This window comes from Bactrocera dorsalis, chromosome 6 (genome assembly GCF_023373825.1).
Source record: "Bactrocera dorsalis isolate Fly_Bdor chromosome 6, ASM2337382v1, whole genome shotgun sequence".
Taxonomy (NCBI): Eukaryota; Metazoa; Arthropoda; class Insecta; order Diptera; family Tephritidae; genus Bactrocera; species Bactrocera dorsalis.
The window spans coordinates 26,983,603-27,006,433 of record NC_064308.1 but is presented as its reverse complement, the minus strand read 5'-3'; the positions used below and the strand labels follow the sequence as shown (position 1 = coordinate 27,006,433).

General features: G+C 37.3%; 1 protein-coding gene across 18 annotated transcripts; it reads left to right on the top strand.

Moving 5' to 3' along the window:
* Positions 1-1,652: 1,652 nt before the first annotated feature.
* LOC109579294 (retrovirus-related Env polyprotein from transposon gypsy) lies at positions 1,653-16,353 on the top strand. Of its 18 annotated transcripts, none has more exons than XM_049460650.1 (6): positions 2,484-2,929; positions 2,996-3,191; positions 3,269-3,384; positions 5,017-5,959; positions 10,746-10,910; positions 15,311-16,337. In XM_049460650.1, the coding sequence occupies exons 5-6, from the start codon at positions 10,750-10,752 to the stop codon at positions 16,281-16,283; spliced, it is 1,134 nt and encodes a 377-aa protein (XP_049316607.1). In that variant the 5' UTR covers positions 2,484-2,929; positions 2,996-3,191; positions 3,269-3,384; positions 5,017-5,959; positions 10,746-10,749; the 3' UTR covers positions 16,284-16,337. The 18 variants fall into 18 exon arrangements, 16 of the variants coding, with proteins under 16 accessions (XP_049316620.1, XP_049316621.1, XP_049316616.1 ...); XM_049460658.1 differs by lacking the exons at positions 2,996-3,191; positions 3,269-3,384 and having other exon boundaries at positions 2,492-2,929; positions 5,017-5,288; positions 5,432-5,545; positions 5,676-5,959; XM_049460657.1 differs by lacking the exons at positions 2,996-3,191; positions 3,269-3,384 and having other exon boundaries at positions 2,496-2,929; positions 5,017-5,288; positions 5,432-5,545; positions 5,625-5,959.
* Positions 16,354-22,831: the final 6,478 nt, after the last annotated feature.

Sequence of the window (22,831 nt, the reverse complement as noted above, 5' to 3'; positions counted from 1 at the left end):
ATAGATTCCAGCGATTATAATGTTCCAGCAACTGTAATTGCAGGCAGGCTTCTCAAAAAGTTGCACACACTGTACCATTCACAGTACGCAATGTCTCAAATGAAGTTGAACCGCGTACATTAATCAATAGCAACCGAAGGTAGAAGCAATCGTCGTTTTTCGGGTGGATTGTGTAAATTCATCCTAATGCATTAGTTGAGATCACATCTGAATGTCCATCTACTGGTTGGCCTTGTTTTCTGTGTAAACACTTCATCGACGATGCATGCTATGTATAATACAAGGCATTTTTGAATAGAGCAATTTTCTCGCAAACGGATCACTGATGCAAGTCGAGAAAATACTCGTCAATGTCAATTTTGTTGTTGGCGGTGTTTCCGGTGGTTGTACTGTATTCTTTGGGTTGAAATACACAATTTGGCCTTCTCGAAATGAACTTCGGGATGCACAACAGTCGGAAAAGGTTCATGAATTGCAAAAGTAAATATCCCACAAAGCGCTTCATTGCAGTTCATGTATCGACCCATTTGATAATTTCTAATCTCATCTTGTTCAAGGCCAATGACCGCCATGTTGCTTGGTGACGTATTTGCAAACGTATTTGATCGATTTCACCAAACTGCAATATTCAACATTGACATGAGTTTTTAATGTGAATTAGACAATAGTAACGAATATGGTACGATTCATGTGTTATCAACTTCGATATTCACTCCCCAAAACTGAATGCTGAATGACACAACCTTTTTTTTGCATCTGAACAGAGTACATCTAGCATCAAACAGCACCACATATACATACGTTGCTTCAAGGTAAAGTCCATCAAACATCGTAGCTGTTGTTTGAAAAGTCGTGCTGTAACATTGTGATGATCGCTTGCTGATTGACAGCGATCTTTAATTCCACATGTAAGTCATCGCATCCTGGGAGTACTCGTTCATGTGTCTTGGGCTGCCATACGTTGATGGCAAAAATATCGCCGATCCCCAACGAACAACCTTTGAAAATTTCATCAAGATTGGTGCAGCCGTTCTCTAGCCTTAGCATTACTAACAAACAAACATTGAAGAAAATTGCTGTTTCTAGGGGTTTTCCGGCAATTATTCGAATTTCGCTGTAGGAAGCATCTCTGAACTTCAACAAAGACCAAAAAAAGAATTGACCAAATTGCTCCAGGCGTTGTTGACTTATGCGCTTAGCAAAGTTATGTAAATCACTTGTTTAACTAAAATTTGATTAACTGAACTAATCGTGCCAAATACACTTAAAATTAATATATTTATTATTATGAATAAAATAGAAATAATTAATAGTTAATATGAGAGTTACACTGAGATAGCAATATGATAATTCTAAACGTTACTACTACACTTGATACATAAACAATAATGATAGCAGAAAACTGTGCAGGGAGTGAGAGAAGTCTTATTTGTGAGTGAAACAGGAGACCGGTTTCTGTCTATGGTATAGTGTGGCATTTCACTCACCAATAAAGGCGCGGCAAATTTTAACAACCTAAGATTGGTAACGCTAAGCATATATTAGGATTAAACCTTAATAATAAAAATAAATGTTTATTTTCTTAAAAATAGTTATAGATTTTTAAACGAAGTACAGTTAAAAACACTATAATTGATCAGTTATCTATCGGGATAAAAAATGATTAAATTAAATGGCTATAAATCAATAAGGGTTGGTGATAAAAAAGTAAATTTTAGGGTTGTATGTATTTTTTAATGCCACATTATAGACAAAAAAAGAAAAAAAATACAAGAAAAACGTTAAATTCGGTAGCACCGAAGCTAAATACCCTTCAGAGATGCATATCTGTTAGTAACTATGTGTTCAGTTTGTGTGGAAGCTACATATATGCTATAGTAATCCATTCTGAACAATTTTTTGGAGATTATATTGTTACCTTTAGCAGTAAGCTATGCAAATTTCGTGAAGGTACCACGTCAAATGCAAAAGCTTTCCATACAAGCCCTTGATTCCCATCGGTCGGTTTGTATGGCAACTATTTGCTATATTGAGCCGATCTGCACAATTTCTTCTGATGTTACATTATTTCTATAAACAATAACTCATAACAAATTTCATGAAGATATATAGTCAAATGAGGCAGTTTCCCATACGAGAACTTGATTCCGATCGTTCAGATTGTATGGCAGCTATATGCTATAGTTAACCGGTCTGAACCATTTCTTCGGAGATTACATTGTTGCCTTAGAAAATAATCTATACCAAATAGTTTAAAAATTGATCAGCAATGATCTTTCAAAATTTTCTTGATTTCTTGATTTTGTACAACATTCTTTAACAATAATCTTACAAAAATTTATTATTTCCATACACATGTATCTAAGTTTATCTTTTGTGTATTTGTGGCTATTTCGACATTTACTGGCGTCATGTGTCATCAATTTACTATCTTTGGAATTTCCTTTATAGTAGTCTTGGAAGTTCGAAAATCATGAGCGTGTTAGTAAAAAATGTGAATGTAGTGAGTTTTTCGAACCCTTTACTGGCACGTGTGGCCGCCTAGTAACACCAAGGGGGTTAACTAAAAAAGCGTACGCAGTTATTTACGATTTGGTAAATCCTACTGTTAGATGACATAAGAAAAAGAGGGCGCATGACATTGAAATCTTTTGTACTTTATGGCGGAAAAATGTCTTCCTTTTACTGAAGTAAATGGAGTTGTTATTACTGTAATCAGCCAACAAACAAACATGTAAGCAAAGATGATGACGAAGTGTGTTCACCATAATATGGCACTTGTGCTCGTTCTGTTTCGGAAACGTTAACGAAAGCTTTGAAGCAGAGCATGAAAATATGACCAAGCCATTAAAAGTTTGTGAAGAATCAAACAGTTCTTATTTTTGGTTACATTTGAAATGTACATCTAAAGAAACTAATCAGAAAAAAGGTTAGTTGTATATATATAAATATTTTTTTCTCTTATTTTAATAAATTCGTTATAATTAATATTTAGAAATAGAGACAATAATCTTTGGGAAAAATGCAAATTTACTTTTTTAGTGTATGAAGACTACATAGCAGTGTAATAGAAAACATCGATTTGACAATAGTGCTGTATGAATGTACACAAACTAACGTAGCATAAGCATATGGGGGTGGTGCATCCTTAGCGAATAGGATGAATCGTGCATGCCGTCTGCAATGTGACGGTAGGGTTTGAAGATACCCCCTCCGACATAAAAAAAACTAACATATGTATATTTTATATATAACAATCAATGAAAAGTTAAAAGTAAAGATGTACACAGCGCTACCTTATAGGCATAAGAATGTCTACGATGGCCGCTTATGTCATTGGTGAATAATGAGAAAACGAATTGTAGGAAGTAGCAAAATGTTAAGGTACATATCTCTTTTATTTATGTGTATTCATATAAATTTCTAATGCCCGTGAATAATAATAAATGTATTAATTGTATTACCCATGTTCCATTGTTTATGCATGAATGCGTGCGTATACGGTGTACATAATGACACAACTGCTATGAGCTACGTAATACGATAACAGTTCTAATTTAATAGCCATATTTTTATAAAGGTTCTTGTAAGCAACTGTGAACCAGTGCGCATAAGTGACTAAGGATTCCACGTATATTATCGTCTCCTGATATTCAATTCTTTACATGCAATAAAAAATTTTTGACATACATATTGCATATAATTTTAGGCGCATAACCGTATTTCTCCTTTGCGAATGTATAATTAAGACCGAAAAGACTACAGTAAATATAGTAACACTTGCGAACTGAAAATATAAGGATAAGTATGTATATATATAAACCTTTGTGAGTAATATGGTTTATCAAGAAACAGTTTTAAAAAAAAAATTATAAAACTCTTGAATGAAAATAGTTGCCATTGTTAGTAAGTTAACTAATTCCAGTGCTAATTGCTTAATTGATTAAAAAACGAAACTAAATAGTGCTATATGACTTCTTAAAATAGAGTGTGCGGTTCCTTTTCGGGTACATTAACGCATATAACATTTTACTAATAATATTTATACACACGACTTTAGCAACATATTGTATAAGAGTTATTTCTGGAAAGCAGCTGGTGACAAGCTTTAAATTGATCCATGCAATGCTGTTGTGCTTTATGCTGAACCCTTTTAAACAAAATAATTTGCAGCAGTAAATGTTAAAGTTGGAAATGTTTTCTTTCACCAAAATTCTAAGCTTGTTAAATTATGCTCAAAGAAAAATAAAATAAAAATTAGTTGTTTAATACTTCACTTTGTTTTCACTTAATTTCTTCTGTCTATTAATAGAAAAATCAGTTATTGATTGCTTAATTGGCCTTTCTTACTTTATAACAAAAAAAACCTTAACTTAAATTGAACTAAAGCTATAATAAACTTCATAAATGCAATAGATTCCATACAAGAACTTGATTTTTTATCGGTCAGGGTGTTTATACGAACATTGCGTTGTCTAAGACAATAGTCCGTGCAAAATTTCGTGAAGATATCTCTTCAACTAAAACTGTTTTCTTTACAAGAACTTGATTCATTGGCAGTTGTATATCTGCGGTTCTGACAAATAAGCAGTTTCTTTGGAAAAAAGAACGTGTGGAAACTTTCAGAAGAAAGTTTCAATGGCTAAATCGACTCAATTCGGCATGCTGACAATTTATATATACATATGCATATATATTATAGGGTCTTCTTCTTTCTTCTGGCTGTTACAAACTTCATGAAAAACGTAATGTACACTTTTCAAGGTATACAAATTATAGGGTAACATTTTAAACATAAATAAGCTTTTGTCTATTTATGCCGTGTTTGTAGTAATGAAAAGTGAAAATAAGTAAAATTACTTTTAAATAGAATGGAGAATTATTATTTTATGTACATCTAAACGCATGCAGCAAAATTAAAACAAAAAAATCATAATTTAACTCAATTTCTTGGTTTATCGTCTATAGATGTCGATAATGCGAAGTTTTTACATATCTGTTTTTATTTATTTTCAGATGAATACTGGCAAAGTGAACTACAGAATATAAAATAATAATGTGATTCACACGTACCTTTTCGTAATGCATCAAAAAATATAATACAATATAGCAAACTTGAACTAATAACAATAAAAAGAAAGAAAAATAAAAATTAGTATCTATATCAAAACAAAGATATTCTGGTACATTTAGTAATACATTTAAAACTGCTTCACAGTTATAAAAGCAGTATGAAATAAAGCAACCAAATACTTCGCGCAAACCTGCAAAAAGCAACACACTCGGATGTAATACATAATTTATTTGCAAAAACAAAAAACTTAATTTAAGGGTTCAATTTGAAATAAACTTAATTAATGATACATTTACATACAGAGCAATGTTTGCTTAACAATTATGAAAAAATATGCTTGATTTCGATCACTTTCAGAGTTAATAATGTCCTCAAATATAGCATTTAGTATCACCAATATAGTTACCTTATACAAAGATCCAAGTGCATACTAGAAGAATGACCAAAGATATAAATTGAATAAAAATTAAGGTAATTAAAAAAATCGATTTCAGTAATTCATACATCAACGAATTAAATAGAACTTATTAAGAATTTCTTGTAAATGTAGCTGTAAAATACAGAAACAAGGTTTATTTCTGGCTTCTCATATTTGTCAAAGTTTTATGTAAGCTTACGTATTGTCAAAAACTTTTCATATTTGCGATAATTGACTGATGATTTCAACATTGAGAAAAAATTATAAAAACGAAAAACCAGAAAAGTGGAGGAAATTAAATCAACAAATGCTATAACAAAAAAAGTGAAACAAAAAACATGTAAAATATCTTCCAAGCTATTGACAGTACGCTGTAGAGTCAAGTGAAAAGTCCAAAAAAACACGATTCCATATGTTCTAAAATACCTCCCGGTAACAAGCGCCGGACCGTAAGGACCTTAGATAAGGTATATGTATTTACGCTTTTAACTTTATTGAAACAATAATTTATATTATAGTCATGTTATACAGCAGTAGTACCAATTGATCAACATATTATTTTATTAATAACTAGCTGACCCAGCAGCCGTTTTCCTGCGTGAAATTACATATGTGTTTTGAAATGAAAACAAAATTAAATTTATCACTTCCTTTATTTTCAATGTAACGCAGCTTGATAAACAACATTTTTTAGTTTCTGTTCCGGTGCGTAAATGTACAGAGAAGATAGTTTTCCAACTCGTGAGCACGCCACGTATTTTTGGCCGTGTAAAAAACATAGCAAAATTTATGCCATACACTTCTAGCGACTATCCTTGTGCCCTGATGATTGTCATCTCAAATGCAATTTTTACTACGGAATCCGTTTGAACTGAAATGGCAAATCATGAGAACTCAAACAAATTCGTAGAATCAAGCATTCTGCCCCCTTGTATTCGCAAGCTGTGTCACAATCAGTCGGGTTCCATTACACAATTTCGGCGCTTGTAGATTGCGCAGCATAATAACGACAGATCCAACTTTGAGATGCAAATGATGCGGTGGCATATAAAGCCCCTCCAAAGAATTTAGAAACTCCACTGGATAACTCACGGCGTCGTCTTCATTGTCAAGACGATCGATCGATTTGTATGAGCGCAATTCTCCCGGAATTTGACTTTGAATCTTCCAGTTTAATTCTAAACAATTCTTGATGAGTTCATCTTTCGTGAATCGATAAACGGCAAATGGAATTGATATCAAACCACCGGAAGTATCAACCGGAATTTATCCATATTCAATTTTTAGATGTAAAATGTCTTCGGCAATGTCATTTTTGTTCGTATCTAATAGACGCGGATTTGGAGGATGATATGTCGAAATGATTATCGTGAAAAGTGTGCGAACGTTATTTTCATTCCAGTGATTATCATTTTCCAGCAATTGTAATTCCAGCAATTACTTCTCAAAAAGTTGCACACACCGTATCATTCACAGTACGCAATGACTCATATGAAGTTGAACCGCGTACTTTTTTCAATAGCAACCGAAGGTAGAAACAATCGTCGTTTTTCGGGTGGATTGTGTAAATTCATCTTAATGCATTAATTGATAACACACCTGAATGTCCATCTAATGGTTGGCCTTGCTTTCTGCGTAATTATTTCTTCAACGAAGCATTCCATGCATAATATCGAGGTATTTCCGAATCTCCTCGCAAACGGATCATTGACTTATGTTGATGCCAAAAAGAACACCGACCGATATTACAAATTTCAATCTGTAATTGATCACTTTGTGTGCAACACACATAACATTTTTACTGAATAATTTCAAAAAATTTTTGAAACAAACGACAAATTTGAACGATTCAAATAATTGAAAAAACAAAAGAAAAAAAGGTGTATGGAAAAAATTAACTTTTTGGAATCGTCCAATTTTCCGACTTTTCCTCACGAAAAGCGTACAGGTTTTTTTATTTCTAAACCTTCCCCGATCCACACAGAACGTTCTCTGAAAATTTCATCAAGATTGGTTCCGTCGTTCCCTTAGCGTTACTAATAAACAAACAATCATTCGTTTGTATGGGAAAAAGAAAAGTGCTGCTTTTAGGGGTTTTCCGGCAAATATTTTGGAGTTCTTGCCGTAAAAACTATCCTTGAGCCTCAACGAACATTTTAAAAAAAGAATTGGCAAAATTTGTCCAGGCGTTTTTGAGTTATGCGCTTACCAACACATTTTGCGATTCATTTTTATATATAAGATATTATTATTATGTTATTATTGTTTAATTAACTTAAAAGATTTGTTATTATTTATATTTTATACATTGCTTTGTACTTATTTCATATACGTGAAAACAAGAAAATAGGTAAACTTCCAAAGCTTCACCAAACCAAAAGTTTCCATACATGGCCTTGATTTTAATAGACTAGTTTGTATGGCAACTACATACGAGTATGTGTAATCCATTCTAAACAATTTGTATAGAGATTGTACCGTTACTCTGGACAATAATTCGTGCAAAATTTTGTGAAGATATCTTGCCAAATAAATAAATGTTCCATACAATAACTTGATTTTGATTACTCAGCTTGTATGGCAGTTACGTATATACTGTAGTGGTCGAACTTCTAACAAATGAACTGCTTTTTAGGGTGAAAAAAGAGTGCAAAATCTCATAAAGATATCTTAAAAACTGAAGGACAAGTTCGCGTATATACATACAGTCAAACGGACGGAAGGACGGAAATAATGGTTAATAGACTCTGCTCGTCCCGCTGATCCTCAATATACGATAATGATTTACAGACATTTCGCAGCTTGCCATTCAACTAATCAAAGATACAAAACCTTAAGAGAGCATGGCTCTTATAAAATGTTCGACGCCAATAATGGTAAAACGTATTATTATAATCGCAAAAGGAAATGAAGGTTATAGACGGTCAAAAAGTTTGTATTAGTTAAATTAATATTTTATTCTCTGTATCATATTGCTCGAATCTATTGTTTTGATAAACTTCTTCTTTACTAGCGTAGAAAACCCTAACACAGTTATAGCCAAATTAACAACCGCGCGACAGTCGTTTCTTCTTTTTGAAATGTGGCGCCAATTGAAGATTCCAGGCAGGTCCTTCTCCGCCTGGTCTTTCCAACGGAGAGGAGGTCTTCCTCTTCCTCTGCTATCCTCGGCGAGTACTGCGTCAAATACTATCAGAGCTGGAGTGTTTTCATACATTCAGACAACATGACATAGCCAACGTAACCGTTGTCTCTTAATTCGCTGGACTATGTCAATGTGCTCGTATATATCGTACAGCTCATCGTTCCATCGAACGCGATATTCGCTGTGGCTAAATCGCAAAGGATCATGAACCCTTCTCTCGAAAACTCGTAGCGTCGACTCATCAGATGTTGTCATCGTTCATGCCCCTGCTCCATATAACAGGACGAGAATAATGAGTGACTTTTAGAGTTTTTGTTCCTCGAGAGGAGACTTTACTTCTCAATTGCCTACTTAGTCCGAAGTAGCACCTGTTGGCAAGAGATATTCTGCGATGGATTTCGAGGCTGACGCTGTTGTTGGTGTTAATACAGGTTCCAAGATAGACGACATTGTTTGCGACTTCGAAGTTATGACTGTCAACAGTGACATTGTCGCGAGTGCGACGACTGTTTGTTTAATGACAGGAGATATCTCGTCTTGCCCTCGTTCACCACCAGACCCATTTGGTTCGCTGTCTTATCCATTCTGGAGGAAGCCGAACTAACGGCGTGGTTGTTAAGGCCAATGATATCAACATGATAGGCGAACGCCAGCAGCTGTACACTCTTCTCGGAGCGGTACACAGTCGTATAAATTTTGCGGGGATACAAATTCTGACACCGCGGCATTAACGCAGATCCGCTTCGTGCTGTCAAAAGCAGTTTAAAGTCGACGAAGAGTTGGTGTGTGTCGTTTCTCTTTTAACGGGCCAAATATTTTTGGCGCTTGGTAAATATCTGGTCACTCCAAGTCCAGGTCTAAAGCCACCCTGATAAGGTCCAATAAGTTTGTTGACGGTAGGCTTTAACCTTTCACACAATACGCTCGATATAACCTTATATGCGATGTTGAGGAGGCTTATCTCACGATAGTTGGCGCTGATTGTGGAGTCTCTCTTTTTGTGAATTACAAAGGCACACTTAAATTTTAATCGTCTGGCATGCTTTCATCCGAACATGTTCTACCAGCAAGCTGATGCATGCTCCTTATCATTTTTTCGTCGCCGGTAATTGCTATTCAAACTTTTTTATGGACGGTTACTAGATCACCTCTGGGTGGTTCTATAAGAGTATGCTGCGGTCTTGAAACTTTCTGTTAGTCGCATTTTTTTTAAGAATTTTTGTGCCTTACCCCTTTCGACCAGCTTATCAAGTTTTCATGTTCACACATTTCGGCCTTTTTCTGTCCGAAAATGCGTCTCGTTTTCATCTTCAACTCTCGGTATCTATCCCATCGCCCACGTGTTTTGGTCGATCGTAACGTTACGAGGTGGGCAGTCTGTTTTTTCTTCTCAACGATACGGCACTCCTCTTCGTACTAGCTGTCCTTTTGCATGTTCCGAAAACCAATGGTTTCGGTTGCAGCTGTACGTAAGGAATTTGAAATGCCGTTCTACAGTTCCCTTGTACCGAGTTGTCTCAGAGGGCAGGAGTGCAGGTCGAGTATAAAATCGTTCGGCTATCTGTTGTGATTGCAGCTTCTCGACTGCGATATTAGGACCTCGAAGCGTACGAATGTCTAAACCACTGGAGACGTATCTGTCGTCTATCAAAACATGATCGATCTGGTTTGTGGCTTTTCGATCCACTTCGATACGGATTGTGGCTAGACATTCATCCAATGGGGTGAATGTCAGTACTAAGCGACGAAGTCTCACTCCCACCATGAATCTCACACCGAATGTGTGCTCCTTTATATGGCCACTGCAGTAAATGCCTCAAGGGCCTACTGGTCTCAGTCCTTGTCCCGTCCATGCAAATTTCTTTTCTCACTTGCGTGAACTTCTACACATGTCTCCATCCTCCAAATTTATCACTACGTTTGGTAAATCGTAAAATTTACCAGATATACGCCTTATTGATAAACTGTGACCAAATTTGCTAAATCCGGCCCATATTTTCATGTGAACTGAGAATTATTTAAAAAAAAATATTGCTTTTTATTTTAAAATTAAAAAAAATCCATGAGTAATTAGATATGTCATTCTTCTACCTACCTGTCTTTTATAGGAACATGGCAAACATAATACTGATTGCTTGCCTTGCAGTATTGGGCATCATAATTTCTATCGCGTTATTCCTTGCTGGAGGCTATCTTTGGTGGCGCCACAAACGTTCTCAGTTGCAGTTCATCGAACCAAATGAGGACGAGGACTCTAGTAGTTACAGCTTAAGGTAAGTGTATGAAATTAAAAGGTACAATACAATTTTTTAATATTAATTTGAAAGGAAGATGTTTAGCACCATTAACGCTGCTGAAAACTTTATTTCAAAAGTGATTAATAGCAAATCATCGAAAAATTCGAAAGATATTAAAAATATTCATCGGCCATCGGTAGTTAAAAATATGTGCACAAAATTAAAGTTATTGGTCTTAGTTGTAGCATACTCTTGTGTAATAAAGCCCCTGCTCGTCCCCATTCTGATGGAATTTGGGTATAGGTCATTTTCTTTCATGCTCATCGGCTTTACAATTGTCGAAAATTTAGCTGCGGCCAGTCATCTAGCAAGTTTAATATGCTATTGCTGGTGAGGTCATGCAATCCGTGACAAACTTTGAGCTCACTGTCAGCGAAAGAACCATTTCAGAGAAATATATCTGCCGCTACCTTGACGGCTGAGCTCCCTCTCCAATCTTACCCTTGAGTTTCCCCCCTTCCCTGAAGAGTTCGCCTCTTCTTCCGCTGAATCGATTTTTTGACTTTTGTGATTTCATATAAGCACATAGTTTAACTGCAAATAGTTTTTTTTATATAGGTTGCAACAAATTTCTATCTGTTTCCATTTGCGTCCTTGAATATTTGGGTGCCCAGCTTAGTGGGAGGCCCTATAGTCACTTACACTCGCGTTATATTCTATTTACTTATGTGAGTGAAAATGCGGTGGATCTTAGATAGATTATATGAGAATTTTATTTTTTTTATAACAAATTATTTAACAATTAATTTGTGGTATATAAGTTAATATAAGCTGCCCTTTGTCAACAATAAAGTCCGCGCGTGGCCTGAGTCAGCGAATCCACATTCTCACGCTGGCAGCTAGCAGTTAACATAAGCAGCACTTTGTCAACAACAAATTCCGCGCGTGGCCTGAGTTAACGAATTCACATTCCCATGCTGACGGGTAAGGCACAGCGGTAGCGGCAAACTGCCAACGCAAGCGTCGGCGTCGTATCCGCTGCAATAACTCTACAATTACTACTAACAACGAATTGCGGGACACAACAACTAAGACAAGGTGCAGGGACTTATTTAAGACATTAGCTTTAGAATGTAAGTTTCAGTTTGTAACAGAGAACTCATCAGACAGCATGATCTGATTAATAAAGCGATAATAATAAAGAAACAAGACGGTTATCCGTAATTGGCGCCCAACTATATGGGAATAAAAAAAATTAAAGTTCGAAAAAAATAGTAAAAACTATTCGGAAATAAAAAGCTCGATAAAAAATAGTAAAAAAAACTATTCGGGAATAACTGTACGGACCCATCAAGGAGGAGACGTCACAAAAAAAGGAGTCACGGACCAAAGGGGATCGAAAATTTCTAACAAAAAAAATATTTGAGAGCCTTAACGGAATAGAAGTTAGTAAAAGACAGTGCAACAATAGGGATAATACAGAAAATTGGTGGACAGAATATAGAGTGGCAGACAAAAGACAAGAAATTGCGCTGGAACCAGACCAATTAAGGGCATCAGTGGAAAGTGCAGTTTATAGTGCACTTGCCACTCAAAGAGAAAATTTCGAACAAACGCTTGCAAGTATTAATCAACGACTAAATGACGTTAAAATCGACACACTGAACATAGAAACATATAGGGAAACAGAAATTGTACTCGGGATTAGATGTGAGGAGCCACTCGATATTGTAAAGTCCTTACCGGACTTCGACGGTAAGCAGGAGAATTATGTATCGTGGCGGCAGGCGGCACACACCGCCTACAAAGTTTTTGAAGGCTATGAGGGTAGCAGCAAACATTATCAGGCTGTTGCCATCATTAGGAATAAAGTTAAAGTCCCGGCCGACATGGTTCTGGCCTCATTTAATACCGTTCTAAATTTTAAGGCCATAATTAATCGACTCGATTTTAGTTATTCCGACAAACGACCAATTTACTTGATCGAACAGGAGATGTCAACTCTCCGCCAAGGAAGTTTGTCACTACTAGGTACAATATTACGACCAGGTAGAGAAAAGGGTAGGGTTAACTACCCTTTTAACAAACAAAACGATAATGACTTACGAAAAATCAATTGCTGCATCACTAAACGAAAAATACAGAATGGATGCATTACGCGTATTTATTTCAGGGACTAAGAAACCCCTTAGTGATGTGTTATTCTCAACCCGGCCTAAAGATCTACCTTCGGCTCTAGCGTTAGCACAGGAGGTGGAATCTAACCATGAGCGATACCAGTTCGCAAGCACATATGCCAGGAGCCTGGAAGACAAAGCCCACAGGCTAAATATAGAGCAATCTAGGCAAAAAGGTACAAGTAGTAGATATCAGACAAATGACACGTATCTTGCGAAAATCCCCATTTTAACAGAACGCGGGACTTCAACAGCAGGACTCCGCCGAAACTAGAGCCAGTACAGCCAATGGACGTTGATACCTCGGAACCCTTCAGAGAACCTACAGCACAACAGAAAAATAGTGGATACTCATCTCGATATCCTAATAATCAAAATCAAAAATACGGACAGACAGTGTAGAGGCCAAGTAATGGTTCTGCAAAATTCACAGGACCAAAACAGCAACGGGTTAACTACCTGCCAAACGTCAATTCTACTTCTAATCAAGAAGATACGACGTATCATGAGGTAGCAAACTCAGAGGCCTCATCAATCGAAGACGACCTTACTGAACCTAACCAGTTAAATTTTTTAGACAGGACTCCTCACTACCGTTCATTGAAAGAACAATTGCAGGGAGAAAACTAAAATTATTGATTGATACGGGAACATCAAAGAACTATATAAAGCATCTAAAAGTGCTTAAGCACATAGCACCTGTCGAAAATTCTTTCTTGGTAAAGTCAATCCATGGCTTTACTCACATTAAAGAAAAATGCACGGTAAACCTTTTCGACACAAACAGTACCTTTTTTATGCTCCCGTCTCTTTCAACGTTCGACGGAATAGAAGGTCTGGATTTGCTAACGCAAACAAACGAAACAATAGATCTAACGCGTTTTTTCTGATCCTAATGAGGCCCTACCATTTAACTAAAATATTGTCGCCACTATTCGCACCGAAAGTGACGACCCGGTGTATTGTAAGCTATACCCTTATCCAATGGGTGTAGCGGAATTCGTGAATACTGAAATTCGCGATTTACTAAAAAATGGTATTATCCGACCGTCTAGGTCACCGTACAACAACCCAATATGGGTTGTAGATAAAAAAGGAATGGACGAACAAGGCAATGTGAAGAAACGTCTTGTAATAGACTTCCGAAAATTAAACGAAAAAACCATCGATGACAAATATCCCATCCCCAATGTAACCGTAATACTATCAAATCTAGGAAAGGCCAAGTATTTCACAACACTCGACCTGAAATCGGGCTTCCACCAAATAACTCTATTCAGAGAACAAATAGGAAAGTCCTGATACGTTTACGTCGATGACGTTATTATCTTTTCAGAAACCGCCCAGGAGAATATTAAACAAATCCTCTGCGATTACTATTTCACAAAGATGACAAATTTGTCGCGAATTGTAGGATCTGTGGTAAGGCCAAATACGACAGACACCCACGTAAGCAGGAACATGGTGTAACTCCAATCCCCTCCTATACCGGGGAAATGTTGCACATTGATATCTTTTCGACAGATAACAGGTACTTTCTTACCTGTCTGGACAAATTCTCAAAATTTGCGGTGGTGCAGCCTATACCTTCTCGAACAATTGTGGATGTAAAGGTCCCAATCATTCAGTTAATGAATATATTTCCAAACACAAAAACAATTTATTGTGATAATGAAGCTTCTCTAAATTCTGAAACGATAACCACATTGTTGGGGAATAGTTTTTGTGTAAACATCGTAAACGCACCACCCCTTCATAATACCTCGAACGGACAGGTTGAACGCCTCCATAGTGCCCTTTTGGAGATAGCCAGATGTTTGAAACTGGACAGAAAAATTAACGAGACGACAGACCTCGTATTAATGGCAACACTAAAAACAAACGAACGATTCACTCGATGACCAATATGAAACCAATCGAAATACTTCACGCCAACCCACCGGAACAGAGGAATGAGATAACCATGAAAATAATGAAGGCTCAACAAGCACAAATGGATAGGAATAACCCCTCCAGACGGAATAGAGTATTCGACGTGGGGGAAAGAGTATTGGTAAAGACTAACAGACGACTCGGAAATAAATTATCCCCTTTATATGTTGAGGAGAAAGTTGAAGCAGACTTGGGAACCACGGTTCTCATAAAAGGGAGGGTGGTCCACAAGGACAACCTAAAATAAGGGAAAATTCTTAGCATATTTTAGTATTCTTTAAATAGCATAGGGTAAATTATTTAGACTTCTTTCACACTATCTTTCAGGATACTGATTGCGATACTCCTTACTCAAACGACGACGGCAAAATTGACCGACTATTCGACTTCCGACTACATACCGATTCAGGATGGTGACGCGACGATTTGGGAGGGATTTGGATATCTAAGGCATACAACTAATCTTACAGTATACAAGGGAATAGTTGAGGAAACCAAAGGCTTAACAACGCAATTCCCTCTATCCCATATGAAAATGTTACTCGACGCAGACATTGCACATATAAAGGTGCTTCTGACAACACTGGACATCCATCACAGGCAGGCTAGGAGCATTAACGTTTTGGGTACTGCCCTAAAGGTTATCGCAGGTACGCCTGACTTTGACGATTTCGAAAACTTAAAGTTCCGACAACAGGAACTCGTAGACTCAGAGCGACATCAGGTAGAAATAAACACAAGGATACAAGAAAAGATAAATGAACTGACGGAAACGGTTAACCACATCATTAAAAACTCAAAAGCTCGACAGATCGACACTGGTCACTTGTATGAAATGTTGCTTGCAAGAAATAGGATCATTATAAATGAAATTGAAACTTTAATTTCAACTACTACCCTTGCAAAGATAGGGATAATAAATCCCATGTTGTTAAATTCAAATGATATAAAAAACATTATTGAAATTCACTCTACAAACACAACTATCACTGATTTAATGGAGGTATCATGTATTAAGGTTCTATTAGACGGTAATCTTCTACATTTTATTATCAAATATCCCAAGCCAGTACTAGTCTGTAAGAAAATTATTATTTTTCCTGTCCAACACAACGGAACAATCCTGCACCTTGGGAATGACAACAATGTTGCCGATTGTCATAATCAAATTTTGGCGATTGGAAATTGCAGCGCAACGCTCACATCAACGTTTTGCAAAAAATTACAACATCCAACGTGCGCGCAGCAGCTTCATTCTGGTAATGTTGCCCACTGCAGCACTCGCCCTAGCCACCTTTAACCAATTATGGTGGTCGATGATGGCATAATCATCATTAACGATAATACCGCTTTAGTCAAGACTACCGCAGACACCGCAGACCATAAAGGGAACTTATTTACTTTCCTTCGAAAATTAGATTCAAATTAATGGATCCTACTTCAAAAACGGAAACGGCATGTTTAAAAAATTACCAGGATCAGCAACGACGGCGCTCCTCAATATCACCAGTCATCAAGAGATTTTGAGTCTTCCATACCTTCACAAGATAAGTATGGAAAATCTGCGTTTTATCGGGAAAATCGAAGGGAGGACTATGATAGGACCAACGATATCAGGTCTCACTAGCATTGTCATACTAATTTCCTGTTACGGTCTAATTAAACTATACCGAGAGCGAAAAAGAAGATTCAAATCCCAGAATCTTCAGAACGTCATAAAAAATCTTAAGAAGTCCGTGGACGGCCTTCATTTAGAAGGGGAGGAGTTAACGTGCGTGGCCTGAGTCAGCGAATCCACATTCTCACGCTGGCAGCTAGCAGTTAACATAAGCAGCACTTTGTCAACAACAAAGTCCGCGCGTGGCCTGAGTCAACGAATTCACATTCCCACGCTGACGGGTAAGGCACAGCGGTAGCGGCAAACTGCCAACGCAAGCGTCGGCGTCGTATCCGCTGCAATAACTCTACAACTACTACTAACAACGAATTGCGGGACGCAACAACTAAGACAAGGTGCAGGGACTTATTTAAGACATTAGCTTTAGAATGTAAGTTTCATGTTGTAACATAGAACTCATCAGACAGCATGATCTGATTAATACAGCGATAATAATAAAGAAACAAGACGGTTATCCGTAATTTATATACGTATAACGAATACAGCCCGGTGGCTGCGGATGGAGCGGTGACTTGAGGTATCGTGGACGACTCGAATTAACGCGCACAGGTCTGGTGGATTGGATACCCGTAGAGGAGCGTGAGGTGTTATCGCGGCGCAGCGTATAAGCGAATGTATCAAAAAAAACGAATGTTGATGTGCGGCTTGTGTAGATCGAATCGTTGAAAGCTTTCCCGTTGTCCATTCCTTTGTTTGTTGGGTTGAGGTACAGCTGTTGTGTGGTGTGTTGTAGTGCCATCAGCTGTGGTGACTTGCGATGTACATAGCATTAGGATGCGCCAGTTTTACCGAGTAGAGGGGGTGGATGCTTAACTCATTTAAACATCCTGGGCCCCCTAGGCGAATATTTTGCCTAGCTTTATATATAGTACATATATAATCTGATGCATTTAATTCGGCGTACTGCTTGTAGAGTTGCCGAGGACGCAGAATACATGCTGTAAATTCTGGCTTTGGTTTTAAACATTGCATTTGGTATTTATTTACCTTTAGGTGCGTATAGCAAGAAATTATAATTTGCGGGTTTATCCGACTTATTATTATAGTAAAAAAGTGTATGCGTTGTTGCTTTTATTTATTTTGTTTGCGGTTATTTACAATTTATTATTTCATCGGTTTGGTATACCGTTTTTTTTTTATATGCCTTTTCTGTATTAGCGGCTTAGGTGTGGCCAGAATGGGTACTCCTTAGCCCTAGGTTTAGGACTATGAAAATAGAGGGATCTTGCGAGAGAATGGCCGTGAATGGAGAACGGCTTCGATTCATTGAGTAGAAAATTCTTCTTCACTAAGTTAATGCTTTGTATAACTGATTCACATAACCCACCTATATGATATTGGTATTTGGATAGATGCGATACAAGCGACCTTAGCTTTGTAAGCGTAGGTGCGTTAATGTATCGCATTGGGTATATTGTTATCCCTTCCCTGCCTCTATGGGGCAATATTGTATAAAATGTGTCGATTTTTTTCTACTTTTGGAGACAATTTTATTAAATTTATGTTTTAGTTCTGTTTTGGCGTTTAGTAGCCCGTTCTAGGATTTGTTCAGAATTTTCTGATTTTTCATTACTGGCTAAAGCCATTCTGCGGGGCCGAAAAGTTGTATGTGCTTTTAATAATTTGGACGGTCAGAGGTAACTCTGATTTTGTTTTTAATTCCAAATTGTGGAGTATTGAAAAATTGTGGCTTAAGGGGTAGTCGTACGACGTACCGGCCATTGTTTGATCGAGTAGTTGTGGCTCTCGAGTAGTCTTTACAATACTGATCTTGTGGAGTTTTATTTAATATTCGGGGAAGTTTCCCTATTTCTTGAATTAAGGTATTTGTTTTCATTATACTCAACTTGAGTTGGTATGGTGGTGACCAGTTCTGTAACTAGTCCCTTTTGTATTTCGCTGTTGAGCGTTTGAACTTTTCGTGCCTTTGAGCAATATGGTGTCTCTTGGCTATTTTTAGAATTTTCTTTTTCGGGATTTGCTTTTGCAATTAAACTCGTGGTTCTTGATTTATAAGCGCTTTTATTGGGTTTTTTTTTTTTTTTTTTTTTTTTTACGAGGAGGAAGCATCGAAAGCCTGGACCCCATGTCAGTGTGGAACTTTAATCCGAACTAAACCTCCTACCGTCCTGTACCGTTCCCCCCGGTACCACCGTCAAGTATTACGTCGGGAGGATGGTTGAGTGACACTCAAGCGTACGTGATGGTCAAAATGCAGTCAGTTACAAGTTGCATTTACTTGGCCCCACCTCTGTTGGTCTAATACCCCCCCTTGTACAGTGTTCGTCGCCCACCATTCCCGTCACGTCAATGTTAGTGTGTTTGGGTCGTGGTTGTTCGTTATATTTAACACCTCTCTTCTCCGCCGCTGTTCGCTAGCACGTTGGGATTTCATGACCCTTGCTGCCACTTCGCTAGCCGCTTTCCATTTCTCTGCTGATTCGACCATTTGGTTTACCAAGTTATCAGGAGTTGGCTCTACACCGAACGCATTTTTTAAGTGCTGCCTCTCATCACTATATTTCGGGCAATAGAAAAATGTGTGTTCTACATTTTCAACGGTATCGCCTCCGCAATGATCGCATGTGTCGTTATCTTCATGTCCGAATCGTTTTAGGTATGCTTTGAAGCAGCCATGTCCTGTGAGGATTTGGGTTAGATGGAAATCTACCTCGCCGTGCGGTCTGTTTAGCCATGGTTCGACGTTTGGGATCAGTCGGAATGTCCACCGCCCGTTTCCGCTTTCCTCCCAGCGTTTTTGCCAGTGATTCACCGTCTCTGTCCTTGCAATTTCTTTTAGTGTGTTATGCGATAACCTGTCATTTGTAAGACATTGGATTTCTTTGGCCAAGAGGTCTAATGGGTGTAGGCCCGAAATTATGAGTGCAGCATCTTCCGATACTGTGCGGAATGCAGAGCATACTCTCAACGCGCAGGTGGCATATATTGAAAAGAGGCCACGCCGATAAGATTTTATATCGAGAGCTTTTCCCCATATCTGGACGCCGTACAGCGCGACTGACTTTAATACACCAGCTAATAGCCGCCTTCTATTTTGCTTTGGCCCGCGGGTATTTAGCATTAACCGGGTTAGGGCTCTGCACACTTTTGTGGCTTTTTCGCATGTGTACGCTAAGTGCTCCTTAAAGGACATCCTTGCATCAAGAATAATACCCAAGTATTTAATTGCCGGTTGTGTAGTGATGCTTACACCCTTTATGCTGAACGTGGCAACTTTTAAAGTTGGTGTAACAACTTTAATTGTCTGGGCGCTTTGTCGATCAGGCGATCGGGCGGTCTTGTTGCTCCTTGTAAACGGGCTACAATCCTCCTTGTTACCAGAGATGGCATGTGCTGCTTTAGGTTTAGCTGACATTTCTCAGCTATTCCTATAGCAGTCCGCTAGTGTAGCTGTTGCTCAAAAATTCCTCAGCGTGAGATGCCCAGGAATTTCTCTTTGTGTGGGTTGTGGATTGTGGGATCTAGACAGGTATCAAAGGGAGAGCGAAAAAGGTGCGCTCTTCGCAATTTCCCTTTTGTGCTAGCCTTCTCCCAAATAAATAAATATTTTTTAAGTGTTTTAACACTCACCGCGTTTGTAGCTTTATTATGCTCAGTTTTTTGATTAGCTTGAGCTGATGTGGACACTGTGTGTGTTTCCGCGCACTTAGGAATTAATTTAGGATTATTTCCTATCGTATTTGATGCCATAAACGGAGCACCAAAAAAAACACGTCACGTCACTAACTCGTCATCCTCATCGCTTTTATTGGGTGGGATGTTATATGTGCTGTAATGAAGCATTGAGTGATGTCTTTTATGACAATATATACAACTGAATTTGCTTTTGCAATTTTTATATGTGTGCGTATGTGACAAGCAATTTGTGCATAATTTTTTTGATCTCACGAAATTGTTTCTTTCATTAATTTTTAATTTTTTTTTAATTCTCGCAAGTTTTAAGCCTATGCCTTCTTTTACATAGTTCGCATGACGTTTGTTTTTTCAGTTCGCATGTGAAAGATTGCGTTTTGTAAAAGTTTTTATTTGAATTGTTTTTGTTACTAACTTGGGGTCTATTTAAGCTTCCATTTTGTTGGTCTTTAATGGTCTTAGATTTGATTATTTTTTCTTCTAACCTTTCCGCAATTTCATATTGGGTAGTGAGAAAATCTTTCATTTGTTGCCACTTGGGCACTTTTTTCGTGATGAGAGCGATTGCTCCCATAGAAGTAACGACTTTTCTGGTAATGCGGCGGTGCAAATGGTTACCAGAATAGGATCCCAGCTGTCTGTGGGAATATTAAGTGTCGATAGAACCGACAAACAATTAGAAACAGTGGATTCTAGTTTAATGAATTCTTCACTTATTTCTTTCTCGATTTTAAGCAAGTTTAGTAGTGTCGTTACTTGATTATCGACCAGTATTCTTTTGTTTTCGTAACGCGCTTTTAGAGCTTCCCAAACAAATTTGAAATTTTCGTCATTGAGAGCGAACTGTTTTACTATGACACCTGCTTGACCTATTGTCTTGTATCGGAGGTGATACAATTTTTGTGCTTTTGATAGTTGTGTATGGTTAATGTAAACGGCTGTAAACATATCCCGGAAGGACGGCCATTCTTCATAACCTCCATAAAATGTTTCTGTGTCACATGGCGGCACCTCGAGGTGGATGCCGGAACTTGCCTTTTGACTGTCCATTTGTGGCAGCTCTACTCTACTGTGGGGAGTAGGTGCAATTGCTTTAATGAGCTTTAATTGATCGGAGATCATAGCTTTCGTTTCTTCATAATGGTCCAAGCAGTTTTCGTAAATACCGTAAGCAGATAATTTAAAATTTTGTGGTAGATCTGAATCGTCAGAGTCTACAATGGCATCATGAGCCGCTTGGAGGCGAGTCCAAAAATTTTTTAGACTTTGATTTTTTATTTCTAGTAACGATTCCGAGTTTTCGTGAATCGGTGAAGATGCAAATCTAGTGCAGTATCTTAAAAAACTGTCACTTTCTGACATAAATTTAGCAACCTGTTTTGAGCGTGTAGCTGCTGCAGGTGTATTTTGATTAGTGTCGTTATTAAGCATTTTTGCGAAATAATATTATTTATTTATTTTATTTTAGGTTTAAGTTTGAAAATACTTTTACGTCCTTATGTTAGTATTTGGGCACACCCTAATACTTGGACTTGTATGTATGTATGTGCTTATGAAGGTACTTATGTTTTGTGCAATTGAGAGCTCGCGGAGGAGATCAATGCGCTATTTACATAAGTATGCACGAATTGTTTGTGCTAATGATTATGCTTTGTTCGTAAGCAATTGAGAGCTAGTTAGAGAGATCAATTCGCTTTTTGTGCACAATCCTGCTTGTTTTTGTTTGCCAAAGAACAAGAGGTATTGCTGGTAAATTGCAAATGTGGACTTTGAATATTTGTGTGTACTAATGTGTATGTGTTAGTTTTGCTTGTTATTGTTTGGCAATATATTTGCACGACGAAAAGAGAGTGCGAAAACGGATTCGGTAAAATGTTTTCCATACGCAATATTATATATATGTACGGATGTAAATAATCATATGTCCAAATACTTCTGTTATAAGTACGTAATTTGTATGTTAAGGTTTCTGTGAATATGTTTTTGTGGTATGTACATATGTATATTAAGAATATATGAGGATAAATATGTTTCCACTAGGTATACATATGTATAGGCGAATATGTATGTATGTTTTTTTTTGCAATTGTTGCTTTATTTTTTGTGTTACAATTTTTATTAATGTTTGTGCTTTTGCTTACTTCATTTATGCAATCCTGCTTAATGTTATATTAAACATAAGAAGTATGCCGGAAAAATTGCAAGATGATACTTGAATGTTTTTTGTTTGTTAATAAGTGTTTAAATACACGAAGGTAAGCTAGTACCAAGGCAATAATGTAAAGGTATTTATTAACATATATTGATATATATACGTAATACCAAACTGTGTTCGTTTTTCCCGCAAAATAAACTCGAAACTGGGACAGTTTGGCAAACGTTTTTCCGCTGTTAAAAAAAGATTTCGTAATACGAATTTTATATTCGCATATGTTTTACATCCGTACATACATACATATGTGCATTAAAATAGATGTAATGAAATGAAATAAATACGCTCACTTCGTTTTTCCTTA